The sequence below is a fragment of the Penicillium angulare genome (assembly GCF_028827245.1).
Source record: "Penicillium angulare strain IBT 27051 chromosome Unknown utg000004l_segment0_segment0, whole genome shotgun sequence".
In the NCBI taxonomy this organism is placed as follows: Eukaryota; Fungi; Ascomycota; class Eurotiomycetes; order Eurotiales; family Aspergillaceae; genus Penicillium; species Penicillium angulare.
The window spans coordinates 8524915-8540365 of NW_026623163.1; the positions used below are offsets into that span (position 1 = coordinate 8524915).

The 15451-nt window shown below is 45.1% G+C and overlaps 7 protein-coding genes across 7 annotated transcripts; 4 read left to right on the forward strand and 3 right to left on the reverse strand.

The window, feature by feature from the left end:
* Window positions 1-689: 689 nt before the first annotated feature.
* N7478_007097 (uncharacterized protein) lies at window positions 690-2473 on the forward strand (the record flags this gene model as incomplete). Its single annotated transcript, XM_056923311.1, has 6 exons — window positions 690-699; window positions 754-921; window positions 983-1266; window positions 1327-2020; window positions 2082-2191; window positions 2420-2473. 6 exons carry the CDS (start codon window positions 690-692, stop codon window positions 2471-2473), a joined length of 1320 nt encoding a protein of 439 aa, XP_056781348.1.
* A 657-nt stretch (window positions 2474-3130) lies between these two features.
* N7478_007098 (RTA1 domain-containing protein) lies at window positions 3131-3902 on the reverse strand (the record flags this gene model as incomplete). The annotated part of the gene is made up of 3 exons (XM_056923312.1): window positions 3131-3209; window positions 3281-3770; window positions 3836-3902. 3 exons carry the CDS (start codon window positions 3900-3902, stop codon window positions 3131-3133), a joined length of 636 nt encoding a protein of 211 aa, XP_056781349.1.
* A 984-nt stretch (window positions 3903-4886) lies between these two features.
* Window positions 4887-5239, forward strand: N7478_007099 (uncharacterized protein; the record flags this gene model as incomplete). Its single annotated transcript, XM_056923313.1, has 2 exons — window positions 4887-4994; window positions 5051-5239. 2 exons carry the CDS (start codon window positions 4887-4889, stop codon window positions 5237-5239), a joined length of 297 nt encoding a protein of 98 aa, XP_056781350.1.
* A 526-nt stretch (window positions 5240-5765) lies between these two features.
* N7478_007100 (uncharacterized protein) lies at window positions 5766-6934 on the forward strand (the record flags this gene model as incomplete). The annotated part of the gene is made up of 2 exons (XM_056923314.1): window positions 5766-5858; window positions 6248-6934. 2 exons carry the CDS (start codon window positions 5766-5768, stop codon window positions 6932-6934), a joined length of 780 nt encoding a protein of 259 aa, XP_056781351.1.
* Window positions 6935-7264: 330 nt separating this feature from the next.
* Window positions 7265-9670, reverse strand: N7478_007101 (fungal specific transcription factor domain-containing protein; the record flags this gene model as incomplete). Its single annotated transcript, XM_056923315.1, has 5 exons — window positions 7265-7369; window positions 7427-8857; window positions 8919-9008; window positions 9075-9431; window positions 9485-9670. The coding sequence occupies 5 exons, from the start codon at window positions 9668-9670 to the stop codon at window positions 7265-7267; spliced, it is 2169 nt and encodes a 722-aa protein (XP_056781352.1).
* A 1400-nt stretch (window positions 9671-11070) lies between these two features.
* N7478_007102 (uncharacterized protein) lies at window positions 11071-12526 on the forward strand (the record flags this gene model as incomplete). The annotated part of the gene is made up of 2 exons (XM_056923316.1): window positions 11071-11567; window positions 11641-12526. The coding sequence occupies 2 exons, from the start codon at window positions 11071-11073 to the stop codon at window positions 12524-12526; spliced, it is 1383 nt and encodes a 460-aa protein (XP_056781353.1).
* Window positions 12527-12750: 224 nt separating this feature from the next.
* N7478_007103 (IQ calmodulin-binding motif protein) lies at window positions 12751-14322 on the reverse strand (the record flags this gene model as incomplete). The annotated part of the gene is made up of 4 exons (XM_056923317.1): window positions 12751-12970; window positions 13038-13183; window positions 13242-14057; window positions 14251-14322. The coding sequence occupies 4 exons, from the start codon at window positions 14320-14322 to the stop codon at window positions 12751-12753; spliced, it is 1254 nt and encodes a 417-aa protein (XP_056781354.1).
* Between the last annotated feature and the right edge of the window lie 1129 nt (window positions 14323-15451).

Sequence of the window (15451 nt, forward strand, 5' to 3'; positions counted from 1 at the left end):
TGGTCCATAAAGCACCCCATATTTTGCGTGTTTCTTGTGTTGGTACTAAATTTTCCGTCTAGGCCCACCGGACAGGCCGAATAACCGGTGCCGAGCAGATTCGTGCAGTTTAGCTGCGGCACCATATCAGTCCAAGCTCATTATCGGAGATTGAAATTGCTAGAGGATCCACTATCCATCGATTTTCAACCATTCAATTATCTAATAGGATAAGTGACGTCTGTTCTCAAGCAGGCTTCTGAGTCTGTGCAAAAATTAGGTAGCGATGATTTCTATTTTTGATCAGAGGCCCACAGGCAGCAAAATTTAATGATCAACAATCAAGGCCGGAGTGCGCCGTAGAACATATCGGATCTCATGTTTGGAGCATCTAACCCTGAAGAAGTATAGCCGTATGTAGTGGCGGGAGATTTGTCTTCTCATTCGTCTAATATAAGAGGGCATGAATTGGTGGCGAGACGCCATTTAATTGCGTGGGCCCATTCGGCGATAGTTACTTATTAATAGAGAGTGAAAGTGCAAAATGTTTACGTGATCGATCTACGAGGGGATATCATGTGACCGGCGTGTTCATAAACGGTTAGTATATGCGGGGAAGACCCCATTCAATCAATTGATCTGATGGGAATCTACATGAAGACGAGATGAACAATATTTGAGGATCCGCTTCATACCTCCATGCCAACTTCATGAGAGTAGGTAAGGGCTGTGAAAGGTGCCGCCATCGCCATATTCGCTGTGTCATCCCTCCAGGGGCATCGTCTTGTGCTCCCTGCACTCGCCTGGGCCGCATCTGCCACCTTGACCCTCGATTTCAGTTTAAAGCTGTTCACCATGTCTATCAGAAAGGTGATGGCGCCTCCGCTCGATTTGACTTGAATTGGGATGATGAACAGATTTGGGTTGATGTATCCAGGCCTGGTAAGGCTCTTTCTCTCTCCGGTCGTTCAGTGATTACTTGAAACTAATCCATGTCCACTAGTAACATTCATCCTCGAGACCGACGACCTGAACTTAGACGAACCTCCCGAAGAAATCGATAATGCGTCTCCGCTATTCAATTTGACTAAAAACAAGCCTCCTCCTCTTGCACAAGCGCCCACCCCGGATAACCTGCCAATTGTGAGCCCTTCTTCGCAGGTGCCTGCTTTGCAACATAACCCCGCCAGTGCTAGTCCCTTATCATGTAAATCGGATCAAGACTCAGCGCTATCGCATAGGGAGGCGTCTCTCATGCGATCTTTTATCCAAAAGATTGCGCCCTGGGTGAGTAACTCAGCCGCCAACAGCCGCGGTTCAGAACCATGAACTAACATCCAATGTTAGGCAGATATTTGTGACCCCCAATCCTCGTTTAGCACCGTTGTACCTCAAAGGTCCCTACAGGTCCCCATGGTATTGAAGGCGTTGCTTGCTCTCGCCGCCCGACATGACGCGATTTTGACTGGCAATAGTGACTGGGAGGCCTCTTCTTACCATGGGGAATGTCTGGAATTACTGATCCCGGCGCTGAACGAACCAGAGCATACATATAGCGAGAATCTCTTGATAACTGTTGTCATTTTGCGGATATGCGAAGAATTGGAAAATAACACAGATGAAAAGTTTCATCTGCTAGGATCAAACCGTTTGATCAATTTGATGTCTCGTTCGGCATCTTCTGGTGGATTGGCAGAAGCTGTGAGCTGGCAGTTCTTACGACAAGCCATATATTCCTCCGTCGTGCAGCATCAGCCACTGCAGTTGAACTTGCGTAACTATGAGAGCTCAGCTATGTTCCACCGCAATGACGATGCCGCATTTGCCAACATGATAATTTTTCATTGCGCGCAAATTATTCAGAATTACCGGGATGTGCATTGGGCGTCGGTCGATGCAGCCTCCTGGCATGAATCTGCCAAATCCATCGAGATGTGGCATCAATCCAAACCTAGCACCTGGCAACCGCTTCGTTATCAAGCTCCAGATGCAGCTTCCGATCGACCGTTTCCCGAAATATGGATGATGTCACCCCCAGCAGGTTCGTATTTTGTTGAACCCAAATTGAATACTTAGGCTGAAGGTTCTAATACCGTGTCTAGTTGTCGGTATGCAATACTATCATGCCGCATGCATATTTCTCTCGGCGTCGGATCCCCTTTCCAAGCCGACTAGTGACTTTGAGATGGCGCGTAGTCGGCGTCTAGCTGAGGTATGAGTTGCTCCCCATTCTTTCTACTCTGGGAAGCTGAGAACTAAAGCAAGATATAGAGAAATATTGCTACCCATGTCGTGACTGTCATTGGTCTGTCTTGGTCAAATGAAAGTGTGCAAAATGCATACTTTATGGCTTGTCATTTGCTGTATCGCTGTTCGTATACATCCTTCCATGAAGCTCATCTCGCATGGAGTACGTACTAATTCACTCTTTTGGAAACAGTTGGATATTGCCTTCGACATCCTGCAGAACAACAAGGATCCTTGCGGTTTTTAAGCCGCCTCGAAAAGGTGTTAGGATGGCGAACATGCTGGATCAAACGAGGCCTTGAGAAACAGTGGGCTGATTTAGCTGAGTTAGATCAGCCACATCTTTGATTTCCCTCCATTCTCGTACTGTGTCTATATCGTCTCATACTCATTTATGATACCCCGTATTTTATGAACAGCCCTACGCATATTTACCTACACATATTTTCCTGAATCTGCTAGAATAAATATCCCATAAATTTGGTCATATCAATAAAATTGCATAACAGAATATATTAACAGTAAGATGGGACGGACATGCCAGGGAAAAGTCTATGAAGGGTGTAAACCCAATTATGACATAATGTGCAATTCGAGATAAGACATTTTGTATCCCACATAGAAAAAGCACTCGAAACTTTAATGTTCATCAAGCACCTCATGGAGTCGAGGTTCGGCTCATGAAGGCGATGGCTCTTTGCCTCTACGCCATGCTGTGATATTGAGTTTTCTGTTCCAATAAAACCGCATCCTCTGTCACCTCCTTTTTACTCGTATTACGCATCTGCTGAAAACAGTACCCAGGATGCGCTATGCATAGAGCTAGAACTGCTAAAGCACACATGCTGTACGTTTTATCCATTAGCAAACTAGGGTTTATTTATGTTTGGATGTTGAATAGTACTCACACAGACTCGAAAATGATGAACCCAGTCTCGTCTTGCATGATTTTGTTTCTCCAGCCTCCGGCCATCTCGGCAATTCTACAAAAGCAATACCATATTAGTACTGAGCGTGGTAGCTATTCATATCATTCAGATAAGGCGATGCTTACCGATAAACACAGCGAACATAAGTGGTGGTAAAAGCCAGTACAACTCCCCACCAGAAGAACCAGAACTTCCGATCCTCCCAAAGCTTCTGTGCATCGACAGAGAGCTGGTACTTTGGTGTTCCCTTAACCAGAAGGAAGAATTGACAAGAAAGGAGACCGAAGACAGTCAAGGTGATAACTTGCCAAACGATGCCTGCGAGCATAACATCGCTGCCGGTTGCACTCCCTTGGCTTGTGGTAGCGGTAGCTGCTAGGCCACCTCCAGCTCCCTGGAGTGATAGTGAAATAAGATCACAGCTCACGAAAATGAAAGGGTACCATTTGGGCTTCAGCGGAGAGAATTTCGTTCCAAGAACATTCACCTCGTGCTTCAGGGTCAGATAGATGGCCGCTGACCAGAAAGCGGGTGCCATTGTCAAGGTGCAAATCTGAGTTTCGAATCCGGTGGAAGAATAGGCATTCTTATGCAGTAGAATGCGACCAACATAGCCTATATCCGATGGGGAATTGTTGGTGGGAAATTCAAAGTTTTTAGTAAATTCTGAACTTGCTTACCTGCAACTTCTGAAATAGCTCCAAGGAAAACAGCAATGCCGAAGGACCACATTCGCCATTTAATCATCTGCAGAAGCTGTACCAAGGAACAAATACCGAAGATTATGCAGAATGCATAACTCGCTATTATATTCGGTGCGTAACCATATATAGTACCCTCGACTGTACAGTCAGGAGTAATGTCCGTGCAATCATTGGGAGATTCTCTAGCGAAAATCATCGTTCAACCCGTAGAGTAGATGACCGTTGAATTGGTTCAGTGAAATATAACCTAACGAGAAAGAAACCTACTCGTAGTGAGCGATATGAATCATTTGTATTCTTCCAATTCCATATCCCTCTAGTTATGACTAGACAGTGCCCAGAAAACTTTCCTCCAGTAGCATCGGCAATGGTCCTCCAAGTTTCAGCTCGAGAGGAATAATACGAGCTAGACCATGGTTTTGGTCTTGGCTTCTCTCAAAGGCGTTGGCATAGCTGAAGTGTTAGTGGTGCGGTCAGAAATATCGGCCGTATAGAGTCTATAATGACCATAGTCAATAACGGGACTAGACTGGCATAGCTGACAATGTAAACTAGAAAAAAGTATTGCATCCGTGACACACTGAGCTAAAAGTAAATTGACCCGCTTTTTAGCATTTCACGTGTTTATAATTGGCTCGCTCCATAATTTGTGGGTCTGTATTTACGGCCGTAGGCTTCACAGCCCCACATCCGCCTGTTTCTAGTGGGAAAAGATTGTTAGTGAACGTTGGTTTTCTTACTTGACCGTAATACATGTTCAAGCCTTCCATAGCTCCATATTGCTGCTGATTGGTTTGTTGGGAAGAAGCATCTCTCTGATAATCACCGCCGTAGTATTCGCGATTCGACATTGTGATGTAGAGTGGATTGTGAGGATGCGGGAAAGAAATGATAAGCTTGTTTTAACTGAGATAAAACCTTGTTTGAGTCTGGTCAGATTCCGAAGTGAGAATATATACTAATACTCTCCGATATTGCGAGATTAAAGCCGAGACTTAACTTTGTCGGCTGTATGCTTCAAACATACATGAACCAGGCTCAGAACCTTTGGCAGGAGACTTCTAATCCCAACACCATAGGTGAGACTCCGGAAGGTGAAAGAGGGCTGGGTGCAACGGTCTTTGGTGGCACAGGAGTATGTATATGAGAATATAACCCTCTATCGAGTAGGCGCTTATCATTATATTTTAGGGCACGATCCTCGGACATCATTTCGGAAAGAAGCCAGATCATGGCACTTTAGGAACTGTGGGTGGTGCCTTGGCTGGCACGGTGCTTGCGAATATGGCTGGGAACGCAATTAAGGGGAATCACGGTCACCGAGGAGCTGGTGGACGTCGGCGCGAGAGATTAGAAAGGAAAATTGATCGATTGAGTTAATTTGTCACTTATGAGGTTGATGATTCTATAATTTTTGTATCTTTACTTTCTTTCATAGTGTTGTTCCATTTATGAGATATCGTTTGCAGTCTGGAATGTTTTCTATGTAGACATATTCTAATAATACATATTGACATCAACTTGAATCAGTGATGAGATCCGATCGTAACAGTTCAATACTACTCTATCGTATCCAGTGTCCAAATAGCAAACGCAGAAAATTCCGGGGCGGAGTTCCCGTTTCTTGCACAGGGATAATAGAAATCAGTAAGACGATCTTCTAAAGATTGAACATCTTCTTAACGGTGGTAGTGTAATCATGCTGTAGCTTCATTCTAAGACTATTCAAATGGATCAATATTAGTCATTATCAGGGAAATTCAAAAGGAGATGAATAGAAGGGGGGGGACTAAGGGCTCTGCTGTCGGTAGATTCGTTGGGTGACTGATCTCCCTATGCGACGCAAACTATAGTATAACTGTAGATTTCAGCCTAATGACGATTCCTTGAAACTCAATTATAAAAAATGTCGATCTTCTCCGAGCTTGTTGGCACCATAAAGCCCCCAAGCTTAACAGCTGAGCCGCGCCTTTACGGCCGTAGAGGATGGGCTGGAACGGTAAGCAATCAGGGTTCACTGCCAAGCAAAAGTAAGCCCAAAGCTTAACTTAGCGCCCAGCCGGTTCGTATAGATCCAAGAAGAAAGTTTTGAAGATACAAGTATATATTAAATTTACTGTGTCCTCCAATTTGAATTATTCAGAAATTTAATTAACAAAGTATAGCAAACTATCTTCTAAGATTTGAATGATATGCAACCCCACGAGTCTTTGGCATGTGTAGAGCTTGCTCTTTACGTTGCTCTTCTTCCCCCAACTACATTCTGCACCATACACTACCTACTTCGAGGACAAACGGCATGGCTATACCTACATGCTTTCATTATTGGTAACACTCCTCGCATTTCCCAGGTAGTACTACCAAGTACTAACAATTTACTTAGCCAAGATTGCTGGTCCAGCTCTCCTAATTTACATATCTGAACATTCCAACCCGTCATCAGATATGCAAATGGCCACCCAAATTCTATACCAAATTGCTCTCGGTCCCCTGATGTCTTCCACTCTCTCTTTCGCCAACTCTTCATTAAAGACAGACAAATATAACTCAGGGCCCTCATATTCGCCCCTAGGAGCTCTAGGCCAGAAGAAGGGCCCATCATTCTTCCTCCTTCTGGTCCACCCCATTATCATGCTAGGTCTTGTCCTCGGTATAATCGGCGGTATCGATCGCTCACCGAGCTCAGATGGCACAATCAATGAAGACAAATATGATCATGGCGCAACCTTCTCCAAGGCCTCCGCTGCATTGTTCATGGTCGCTTTGGTGGCCACGACCCTTGGTTGTCTGTTTTTGTGGAAGATAAGAAAAGACCTAGCCATTAGCTCTCGCTATATCTTTGCGTGTTTACCGGTTGTTTTGCCCATGCTTCTGCTTCGTATTGTGTACTCTGTTCTGAATGCGGCGAACTTGGACACTTCGACTAGTTCGGGACACACGACCAAGTACAATATTATGAATGGGAGCTGGGGTATATATTTTGTTATGGGATTTATCCCGCAGGCATGTATCACGATTGCTTATATTGGAAGTGGTGTTCTGGCGTGGAAAAGGTCGCGTGGTGGCAGACAGTAATGTGTATTCGTGAATGAGGAATATGGGTGGTCGGTGAGATTGCTTCGGTGAAAGGGCGTGTTTTGTTCCATGTACATGTAGTATTGGGGCTTTTCTTTTCTTGGGATTTAATATGGGTGCTTTTGCTTTGCATTGTCTTTAATGAATTGGAATTTTCAAAAATTCAAATTGAGCTGCCTAGTATTGCGTATTAGAACCTTGTAATCATGTGTGTTTATCTCGATCGCCTAGAGTTTTAAGGTATTCACAATATTGGAAAGTCTCAAAATCAATTGTTATTAAGATACGTTCTTCTGATCAATTCTCAATCTTCATTTTAATAATATTTCTTTAAGTCATACCGTTGAATGAGTTATACGACTGCCGCATTGAGTCATCTGAGTAATCCAGGTGGCCGTCGTTGACTTGAGGTGGAAACATCGTATCCCACAGATTCTGCATGGTTATTCAATGTTAGGAATTATTTTTCAAAGTTTATATTGACGAACATACCCAGTCAATCTCGAGCATATTCGAGTCAATCTCATGTCCTTGATGATTTCCCTCATTAGAATGAGAATCCAAAGAGCTATTATGCGTCGTTGGACTAGGAGCATATCTATGATAATAGCCTGTATGCAGTCCTGCATTAGGCTCACTATCCACATAGTTTCCTGGATTTTCAATCCAAGGCGAAATTGACCTGGACGATGAAACCCACGTGGGTGCCATGTACTCCATATTCTGAAGTGCTGGATTCCATGACATGTCGGGCGGACCTGAAAGGTTCACTGGTAAATGTTGCATTGTAGGATCCGGGCCTTCTGGGTAAGCTGATGAGTCTTCAACGCTGATTTCAATATTACTGGTATGGGTTTCAGCAGTCTGAGAAGGTGGTTCAGCTTGTGGCTCTCCGTGGGCAAAATTGAGAGGCATATGAGGGTTCGAGGTGTCGCCTTCCTTTTGTGGTGTGATGATGATCATAGAGTCATCGAATTGAACTGGATTCTTCAAACCCTTGGCCTTATGATAAGCACGCATCCGCTTGCAAAGTAGAGTGAGAATGTATCGCGCTTTTGTATCGCGGTGCGCGATGATGTCCTGAAGTGTGGGGCCATTTGCGCCCGTATTCAGCGGCTGTACATGCACTAGTACTTCAGCGAAAATAAAGTCTAAGCATCTCCATATCCGGTTCGCCTCCCTCCGCATCGGGTAGGTGAACACCTCAACCAGTAAAAGAAATGCTGCATGGTACTGTTGGTAGGAGCCACTATACCATGACCATTCTTTGAGATCCTCGGATGTCTCAAGTTCAACGGCAGCTTCAAGAGCATCGGTTCCTTTGCTCAGCACAATCTGACGCAGTCTGTCAGGTACCCTATACGTTACGCTATTCATGTATCTGTGCAGCGTGATAAGATATAGAAGGTTGGTGAAAAGCTTCATGACCTGATGTGCGAGCCTCTGCATTGCGCTGGGTGATGCTGCGTTGAGAAAGGGACCGTATTTAGAGTCCATGGATACGCGGAATGCTTCAATCTTGGATAGTGCTTTTGTCAGACTTGTCTTTTTCAGGTCTACTCGATCTCGCAATACTAGACATTTGCGCTGCATTTCTTGACATTCAAATCGGATCATGGAAAAGATCATGTCGTTCCAAGCCGGCTTTCCGCCAGGGGATGTCTTTGCTAGTAAGGCTATATCGAGCGGCAACTTGGTTGTATAGCCATCGTAATGAATGAATGGCCGGGGCCCCTGAATCTCACTCGTTTTCAAATCGAGGTAGCAAATCTGATACCAAACCAAACCTCGGACTTGGCATTCAGTCGATGAGAAGCCATACTCAGAAGGATCGCGGTGCAGGCCCATGCATTCTGCCTGGCGTACCACCATTCCAGTCAAAACAGACAAAGCCCGAGAGACATCATCAATACACATTGCTAGCTATGAAAGATACTGTCAATTTGCGTCTCCTCTATTTCTCAGTTATTATCTGGCTACTCACCAAATATGCCACAAATGCTTGTAAGGGTTCAAGCTTGGTGGACTTTAGTAACTGGGATCTCCCAATTGAAGCCTCCACCCCCAACTTCAGCTGTTCCATCAAAGATGATCTAGAAACTTGGCATGTTTCCAAAACCTGTGACTCAGACATACTGACCACAGCAGAGAATAAGATAGCGCAGACCAATGCGGCAAGTGAGGGCGCCACTATATTTCCATTATCGATGTTTTCCCATAGGGTCTCGTACCGGTGTGCAAATGAAGGCCCGTGAAGAATTCGTGCGACGGGGTGCACACTTGTCCAGTACCGCGATAACAGTCTGTCAGAAATTTTGCGACTGGGGATATAGTTCACAAGTGAGTCCTGAGAAGAATGTTGAGTAAAAAGGGAATCGATCGATGCAGCGGTGAAATAAGGCCCAGGTTTTGAAAATCCGTCCTCCGATGTTATAACCACTGGCACTGACACATTTGAGGAACCCCGTGTAGGAAATCCTTCAAGAGAGGACATGATCTACATTTCTTTCAGTTAGCAGCGATTGACCCCACGTGTTCAATTCCACGTACTTCATCAGCTATCCTTGGGCGATACAGCCCCCCAATTCTCTCGCCAAGTCGCATCCGTCCAATTCGGAACCCCAAATCTTCAACATCATCGGCCACATTATCTGCATATGCAGCATCCTGAACTGCAAGTGGCGTAGGCTGCAAAAATCCATCGTCTCCAGAACTATCTGAGTCCTCGCTTGGCATTTCATCCGGGAGCCTGGAGCGCTTGTGGCGCGATGCAGATGCAGCACTTTGCGCTTTCGGATCTCGGGCATCTATGTTAGTCCGCAACGTACTATCAATCGCATCTTTGGCCTCCTTCACCAGAGTCAATTTTTGACGTAGTTCGGCATTGCTCTTAGCGGCATTGACGTAAACGCACGTCTCTCCTGATGTGCCGCAATTTTGACAAGGTTCCTATCGTTGCTATTAGAATACCAGTAACTACAATGAATATTCCGGTTTATAAGTACTCCTCTGTCACATTTCAGCTTTCTGCGACGACATTCCAGACAAGAGTGGATGACTCGATTGCGCCGTGCCCGTTCACGCGCCTTTGGAGCCCCTTCTTGTGACTGGTCTCCCGAGCGGGGTCCGCCGCCGGGTAGTATGCTGGGATCTGGTTGAATACTATTTGAATCCATGTAATTTGCTTCTTTGCATTAGTACAAAAAGAAATCTGGTCGCAAGTCGGACGGGAAAAAATAAAATTGCTATGCAGCCCTGAGGCTATGCAGGGTTCACGTCAGCAGCAAAGTGGGGTCCACCCAACGAGCGCCATGATTTACGCAGCCAATTGGGAAATTAGCCTGAGAATGACACATTTTTTATTTTTACGTTGAAAATTTCTGTTTAATTGATATACAGTATGCATAAGTACTATTATTCGTGACTGGTGCAATATAAAATGGTAATTTAACGGTGTGGAGTATATGGAGTACTCGGAGACGCTGCATATTACCCCACGGCTGACTGATCTTCCCCGCACTCAATGCCGAGATTGGTTGAAGAAGAGAGTAGTTTCCCAGGTGCATCTGCCATTTGAACTTAGCCTGGTTCGTGCTCAAGCTGCTAGTAAATATTTGTTCCTCGCATAATTATAAAGTGACTGGTGTGCGGTTCTATTAGCAGGAGGATCTCTGATCTTGTGTAAGATGGTTGGCCTAATCACGAATCTAGGAGATGAGAGTGTAACAACTTGAATTCGAATTCGACAGCATAATGATATCTGGAATGCCTATCAAGGGGTGATACAAATATGAAGTCATAGTCCGAGGCGTTTGACTCGTATTTTCGATTGTTTTGAGGTCAAATCATCTGAGCGACCAGGAGAGATCTGCCGATCGCACTCATACAGCCTACTTGGAAAATGACAATAATAAAGAAAAAGGCCACAGCCCAATATTTCTTCTGTCGCTACTAGCATCTAGATCCCCATTGGTAAATCGGCTGCCCTTTGAACGCGTAGCAGCATAAATGAGGGGCTTACACTCTTTGCCTCGGATCCCTCGGCTACAGCACATCCCTCGTATTTGCTGCTTTCCCCTGAGAAATCCCAGTTTAAGAACTTAATATAATCTCCAAAATACTCACATATTCCCAAAATGGCTTCACAGAGCTCCCCCACGAAGGCTTATGTGCTTGGTGTAGGCCTTACCCAGTTTCTCAAGCCACGTCGCACTCGAGAGTATCCCGAGCTCGGATATGAGGCTGGTGTCAAGGCAATGACCGATGCCCAGATCAACTATGATGATGTACAGATCGGTATCGGATGCTACTGTTATGGCGATACAACATCTTCCCAGCGCATCTTTTATCAATTTGGGATGACAGGTATTCCCATATACAATACGAATAATGCATGTGCTACAGGGTCCACCGGTCTTCATTTGGCACGTACCATGATCCAGGGTGGTCTTGCGGACTGTATCCTTGTTGTCGGATTTGAACAGATGCGCCCGGGCTCTATTAAAAGTGTCTGGGATGATCGACCTAGCCCGTTAGGTCCCTCAACCACAATGATGGAAGATACATATGGAAAGCATAAGGCGCCACGAAATGCGCAATATTTTGGGAATGCTGGACAGGAGTATATGGACAAGTAGGTCATTGTTTCTCTCTTTCTTACTGGTTTCGCAATGGTCTAGGATACGTCCCGCTGACTCTTCGTTCAGGTTCGGCGCCAAAGCTGAAGATTTCGCGGAGATAGCACGCATCTCTCATGAAAATTCTCAACGTAATCCCTACGCCCAGTTCCGCACAGCATACTCATTAGAAGAGATTCTCAACTCAACTCCTGTCTATGGACCTCTCACAAAACTCCAATGCTCCCCAACAAGTGATGGCGCTGGATCTGCGGTGATAGTCTCGGAGCGCTTCCTAGCTGCTCGCCCACACCTGAAGTCACAAGCGATCCTGATAGCTGGACAGAAGCTTATGACCGACGGTCCTGAAGTGTACTCTCGCAGTGCGATCGATCTAGTCGGATTCAACATGTCCAGGCAAGCAGCTCGACTTGCGATGCAAGAAGCCCAAGTCCGGCCCAGTGACATCAAAGTATGCGAGCTTCACGATTGTTTCTCAACTAATGAACTGCTGCTTCTGGATGCGTTGGAATTCTCAGAGCCAGGGAAGGCGCATGAGATGATACGTCGCGGCGATATTACCTATGGTGGACGTGGCCCAATTATTAACCCCTCGGGTGGGCTGATCTCCAAAGGGCATCCTCTGGGAGCAACAGGGTTAGCTCAATGCGCTGAGCTTACTTGGCAACTCCGTGGCTGGGCAAATAATCGCCTTGTTCCTAATGCAGATGTGGCCTTGCAGCACAATCTTGGACTTGGGGGCGCAGTTGTCGTAACTGTTTATAAGAGAGCTGATGGTCAAAAAAACAGCAAAGTATCTGATAGTGATGTGGAAAAGGGTTCTTGGATGAGATACAATCCCGCTGTTGAAGCTCAACACATTACTCCTGAAGATGGTGAGCGTGTTCGTAGCAGAACCAAACGCCACCAATATGTGCTGGAAGATACTGTGAGAAATCTCCGAGCCAGAATCTAGTGGCTGAGATAAGCTGGGTTCGAACTGTTAAATTAAATTAAGATACTCTCCAAGGTGCTCATCGCTTTATGAGTATAAGATAAACCCACCCCTTGTAAAAGTGACCTGGAGAAAGAGTTTTATTTTTCACGAGTCTCCGTGTCCTTCCAAGCTTGTACCTAGTTGCGATTTTAAATGCGGTGATTTGATATATGATTCCTATCTTCGCCTTATTCTTCCGCGTATCATTTTTGAGCGGTTTCTTCCGGGTGACGCGTCGGATGGATTTTTTGCTTGGCTCCCTCAATTTTCTCGGTCAGCTTGCGTTTTGTCAACGTGTATCCCTCGATGCCTGCTAGGATAGCATAAGACTTGCTTATAGAGACTCGGGATAGATCAACTCCTCGATCTTGCAAGGAATGATGAAAAGCTCGGAAATTGGCAAGATGGGGTCGATAATGACCACTGTAAGTAGTTAGACCTGTTCAGCACTGAATAATGAATTAGTTCATTCTATGAATGTAGTTCGTACCTAAGCGGAGCTAAACTTCTTAGTTTGCCGTGGCGAATCTTGAGCATTCCAGCTGCTGCAATGCGACCTCCCCTAAGAAAGGAGGAGTGTTGAAAAGCACCGGGCTCTTTAATGCCAATATAAATACGAAATGAGCTGTCCGCAACCTATTCCACGCAGTTAGAATAATGAAAAATGAATCATTTTCAATCTTGAATGGCTCACAAAAATCCACATTCCATCCTTTACAGAGACGGTGCTCGCGAAATGGTCATAGATCGCCTCAGGTTTTATGCGAGAGAACTTCTTGACTGCTTTCCCAAGCTCGTAGTCCTGTTCAGTGAATAATTGCCCTTCTTCACTGCTGCGTGTGCTGATGGTGTGTTTGGGAGTAGATTCTGATGAGCTTGATGGGTTAGATTCAAATTCTGGTGTCGAATTACCAGTAGTCGAGTTTCCTTCAAACTTTGGCGCCTTATCTTCCATGTGCACAACTCCATGTATGCTATCCTTGAACTTGTTCCTGTCGGTCTCCACAAGCTCATTGTTCTTCACCCATCTGAAAAGGCCCTCATCATCTATCGTCACCATGTACTTCAGGCGCTCTGCGGGCGAAAGATATCGGACCTGCTCCTTTTCAAGCTTCTCGCGCGGGCGCTCTGGCAGATCCACCTCCTTTCCATCTCCATAGTCCAACCAATAAAAAAAGTTTTGGTTTGACGGGGAGTTCTTCCACACGTTGTGATAAGCCCGTAGGTTGCTTCCGTGTCGGTGTTTAACGTCCACCATCTCCAAGAAATATTGCAGATCCATTATATTTGGGGTTCCCCCAGGTATTGTCTCGGGACTTTTGGTCGGTGCGTGTTCGGAGTGGCTAGCTGAGTTTATCATTCGATTATCATCACGGCCAGCTCTGATCGCGACACTAACAGCTCGTTGCCAGTTTTTATGAGCCGCGCTCTCGTTTCGATTGGCGCTATCATCAGGTGGTTGATTTTCCTCATTTTCAAGATTCTCATCGTAATCGTCAACTTTGGGCTTCTATCAAAATATCAAGGTCAGTTGCACTGCAGTAAACTAATTAACTGGGTTCCACCCACTTGTAAATTTCGTGTTGATGCTGCTACACCGCAGCCATGAATTTCACGTCGAGTCCGATGTCCACGGTATATTCTCTACAGAGGTTTCAAGTCAGCAACTCTGTTCCACTTTGACAACATCTCATTGAATTTACCTGTATTGTGCGAGCAGCCCCTTCCTCGCGACCCTTGCAAGCTGTGACGTCACCCACGATTTGAGTACCCATCTTGTCCGTTGACGTGAAGTATGTTTTCCAACGATGAGAAATTTCAGTCTAGCTCATGTTTAGAATGGTATGGGCAACGATTTCATTTGGGATCCGTGTCTAAAAGCAACGGAAATTCTTGAATCTGGTGTTTATGTTGGAGCAGGAACAGGAAAGTGGTAAGAATGGTATTCGGTCCAGTGACCCACTCTGGTCCAAGGCTGGGCCTGGGGAATCTTATCGATAAGATAACGATAAGTGGCTCATTGTATGCTTGTCATTTCAGGTGTCAATTGTCCCTTGTTAACGTTAACTTAAGTTAGTTAGTTAACTAGTTAACTAACTAACTAATGTAACTAATTCACCACTGAGTCGATCAGCTAATCATACCCTACCATTTCAAACCTATTAAAATCAACTAAAATGTAATATAATTAATAATATAAGCTATCTAGGTCTATTTGAACATGCTGTTCTTCTATGACCCTTATTTCCACAGGCCCTGTACTTCGGTAAACTCTTAGACGTAGTTATAATAGTAGTCGGGGCTGCCGAGGCTGCCTTAGTATCAATACTATCGGTAGTATAGGTAACGGTCTAACTATAGTTATCTTGAAGTTCTGTGACTAATAGACCTATTCCGCGGCACTGAATATTGTGGTTGGGAGAATAGTATACATAGTGTAGTGGCGAATCAGCATACAAGTAATTGTTTTTTATTTGACAGGAGGTTCCTAGCATATGTGGGGTTGTCTATCTACCTCTGCGGTAGCAAAATACCGGCTCACCCCCGTTTAACTCCGATTCTTTAATATCCTTGCTCCTGATATCAACATCCAAAATGTATTCTCTATACTCATCGATTATTACTTCCCTCACAATTTGCACGATACTTGGAGAACTTTCTCTCCGATTGGATGGTGAGCCTGCGGTGCATTGTTCGACCCTGCTTTCATACAGAACCAAGCCGAACTCGTTCAGATTCCGGTAGAACTCATCGGTGATATTCTGGGAGCTGTGGTGAAACCCAGTCGACTTTTCCGTGGCCCAATAAACCTTATGGGTAGACCAGTGAGTCAAGACCAAAATTTCGAAGAGCCTTTCCATCCGTATTCCATCGTGTCCGGATTCTTGCATCTTTAAATCTGCC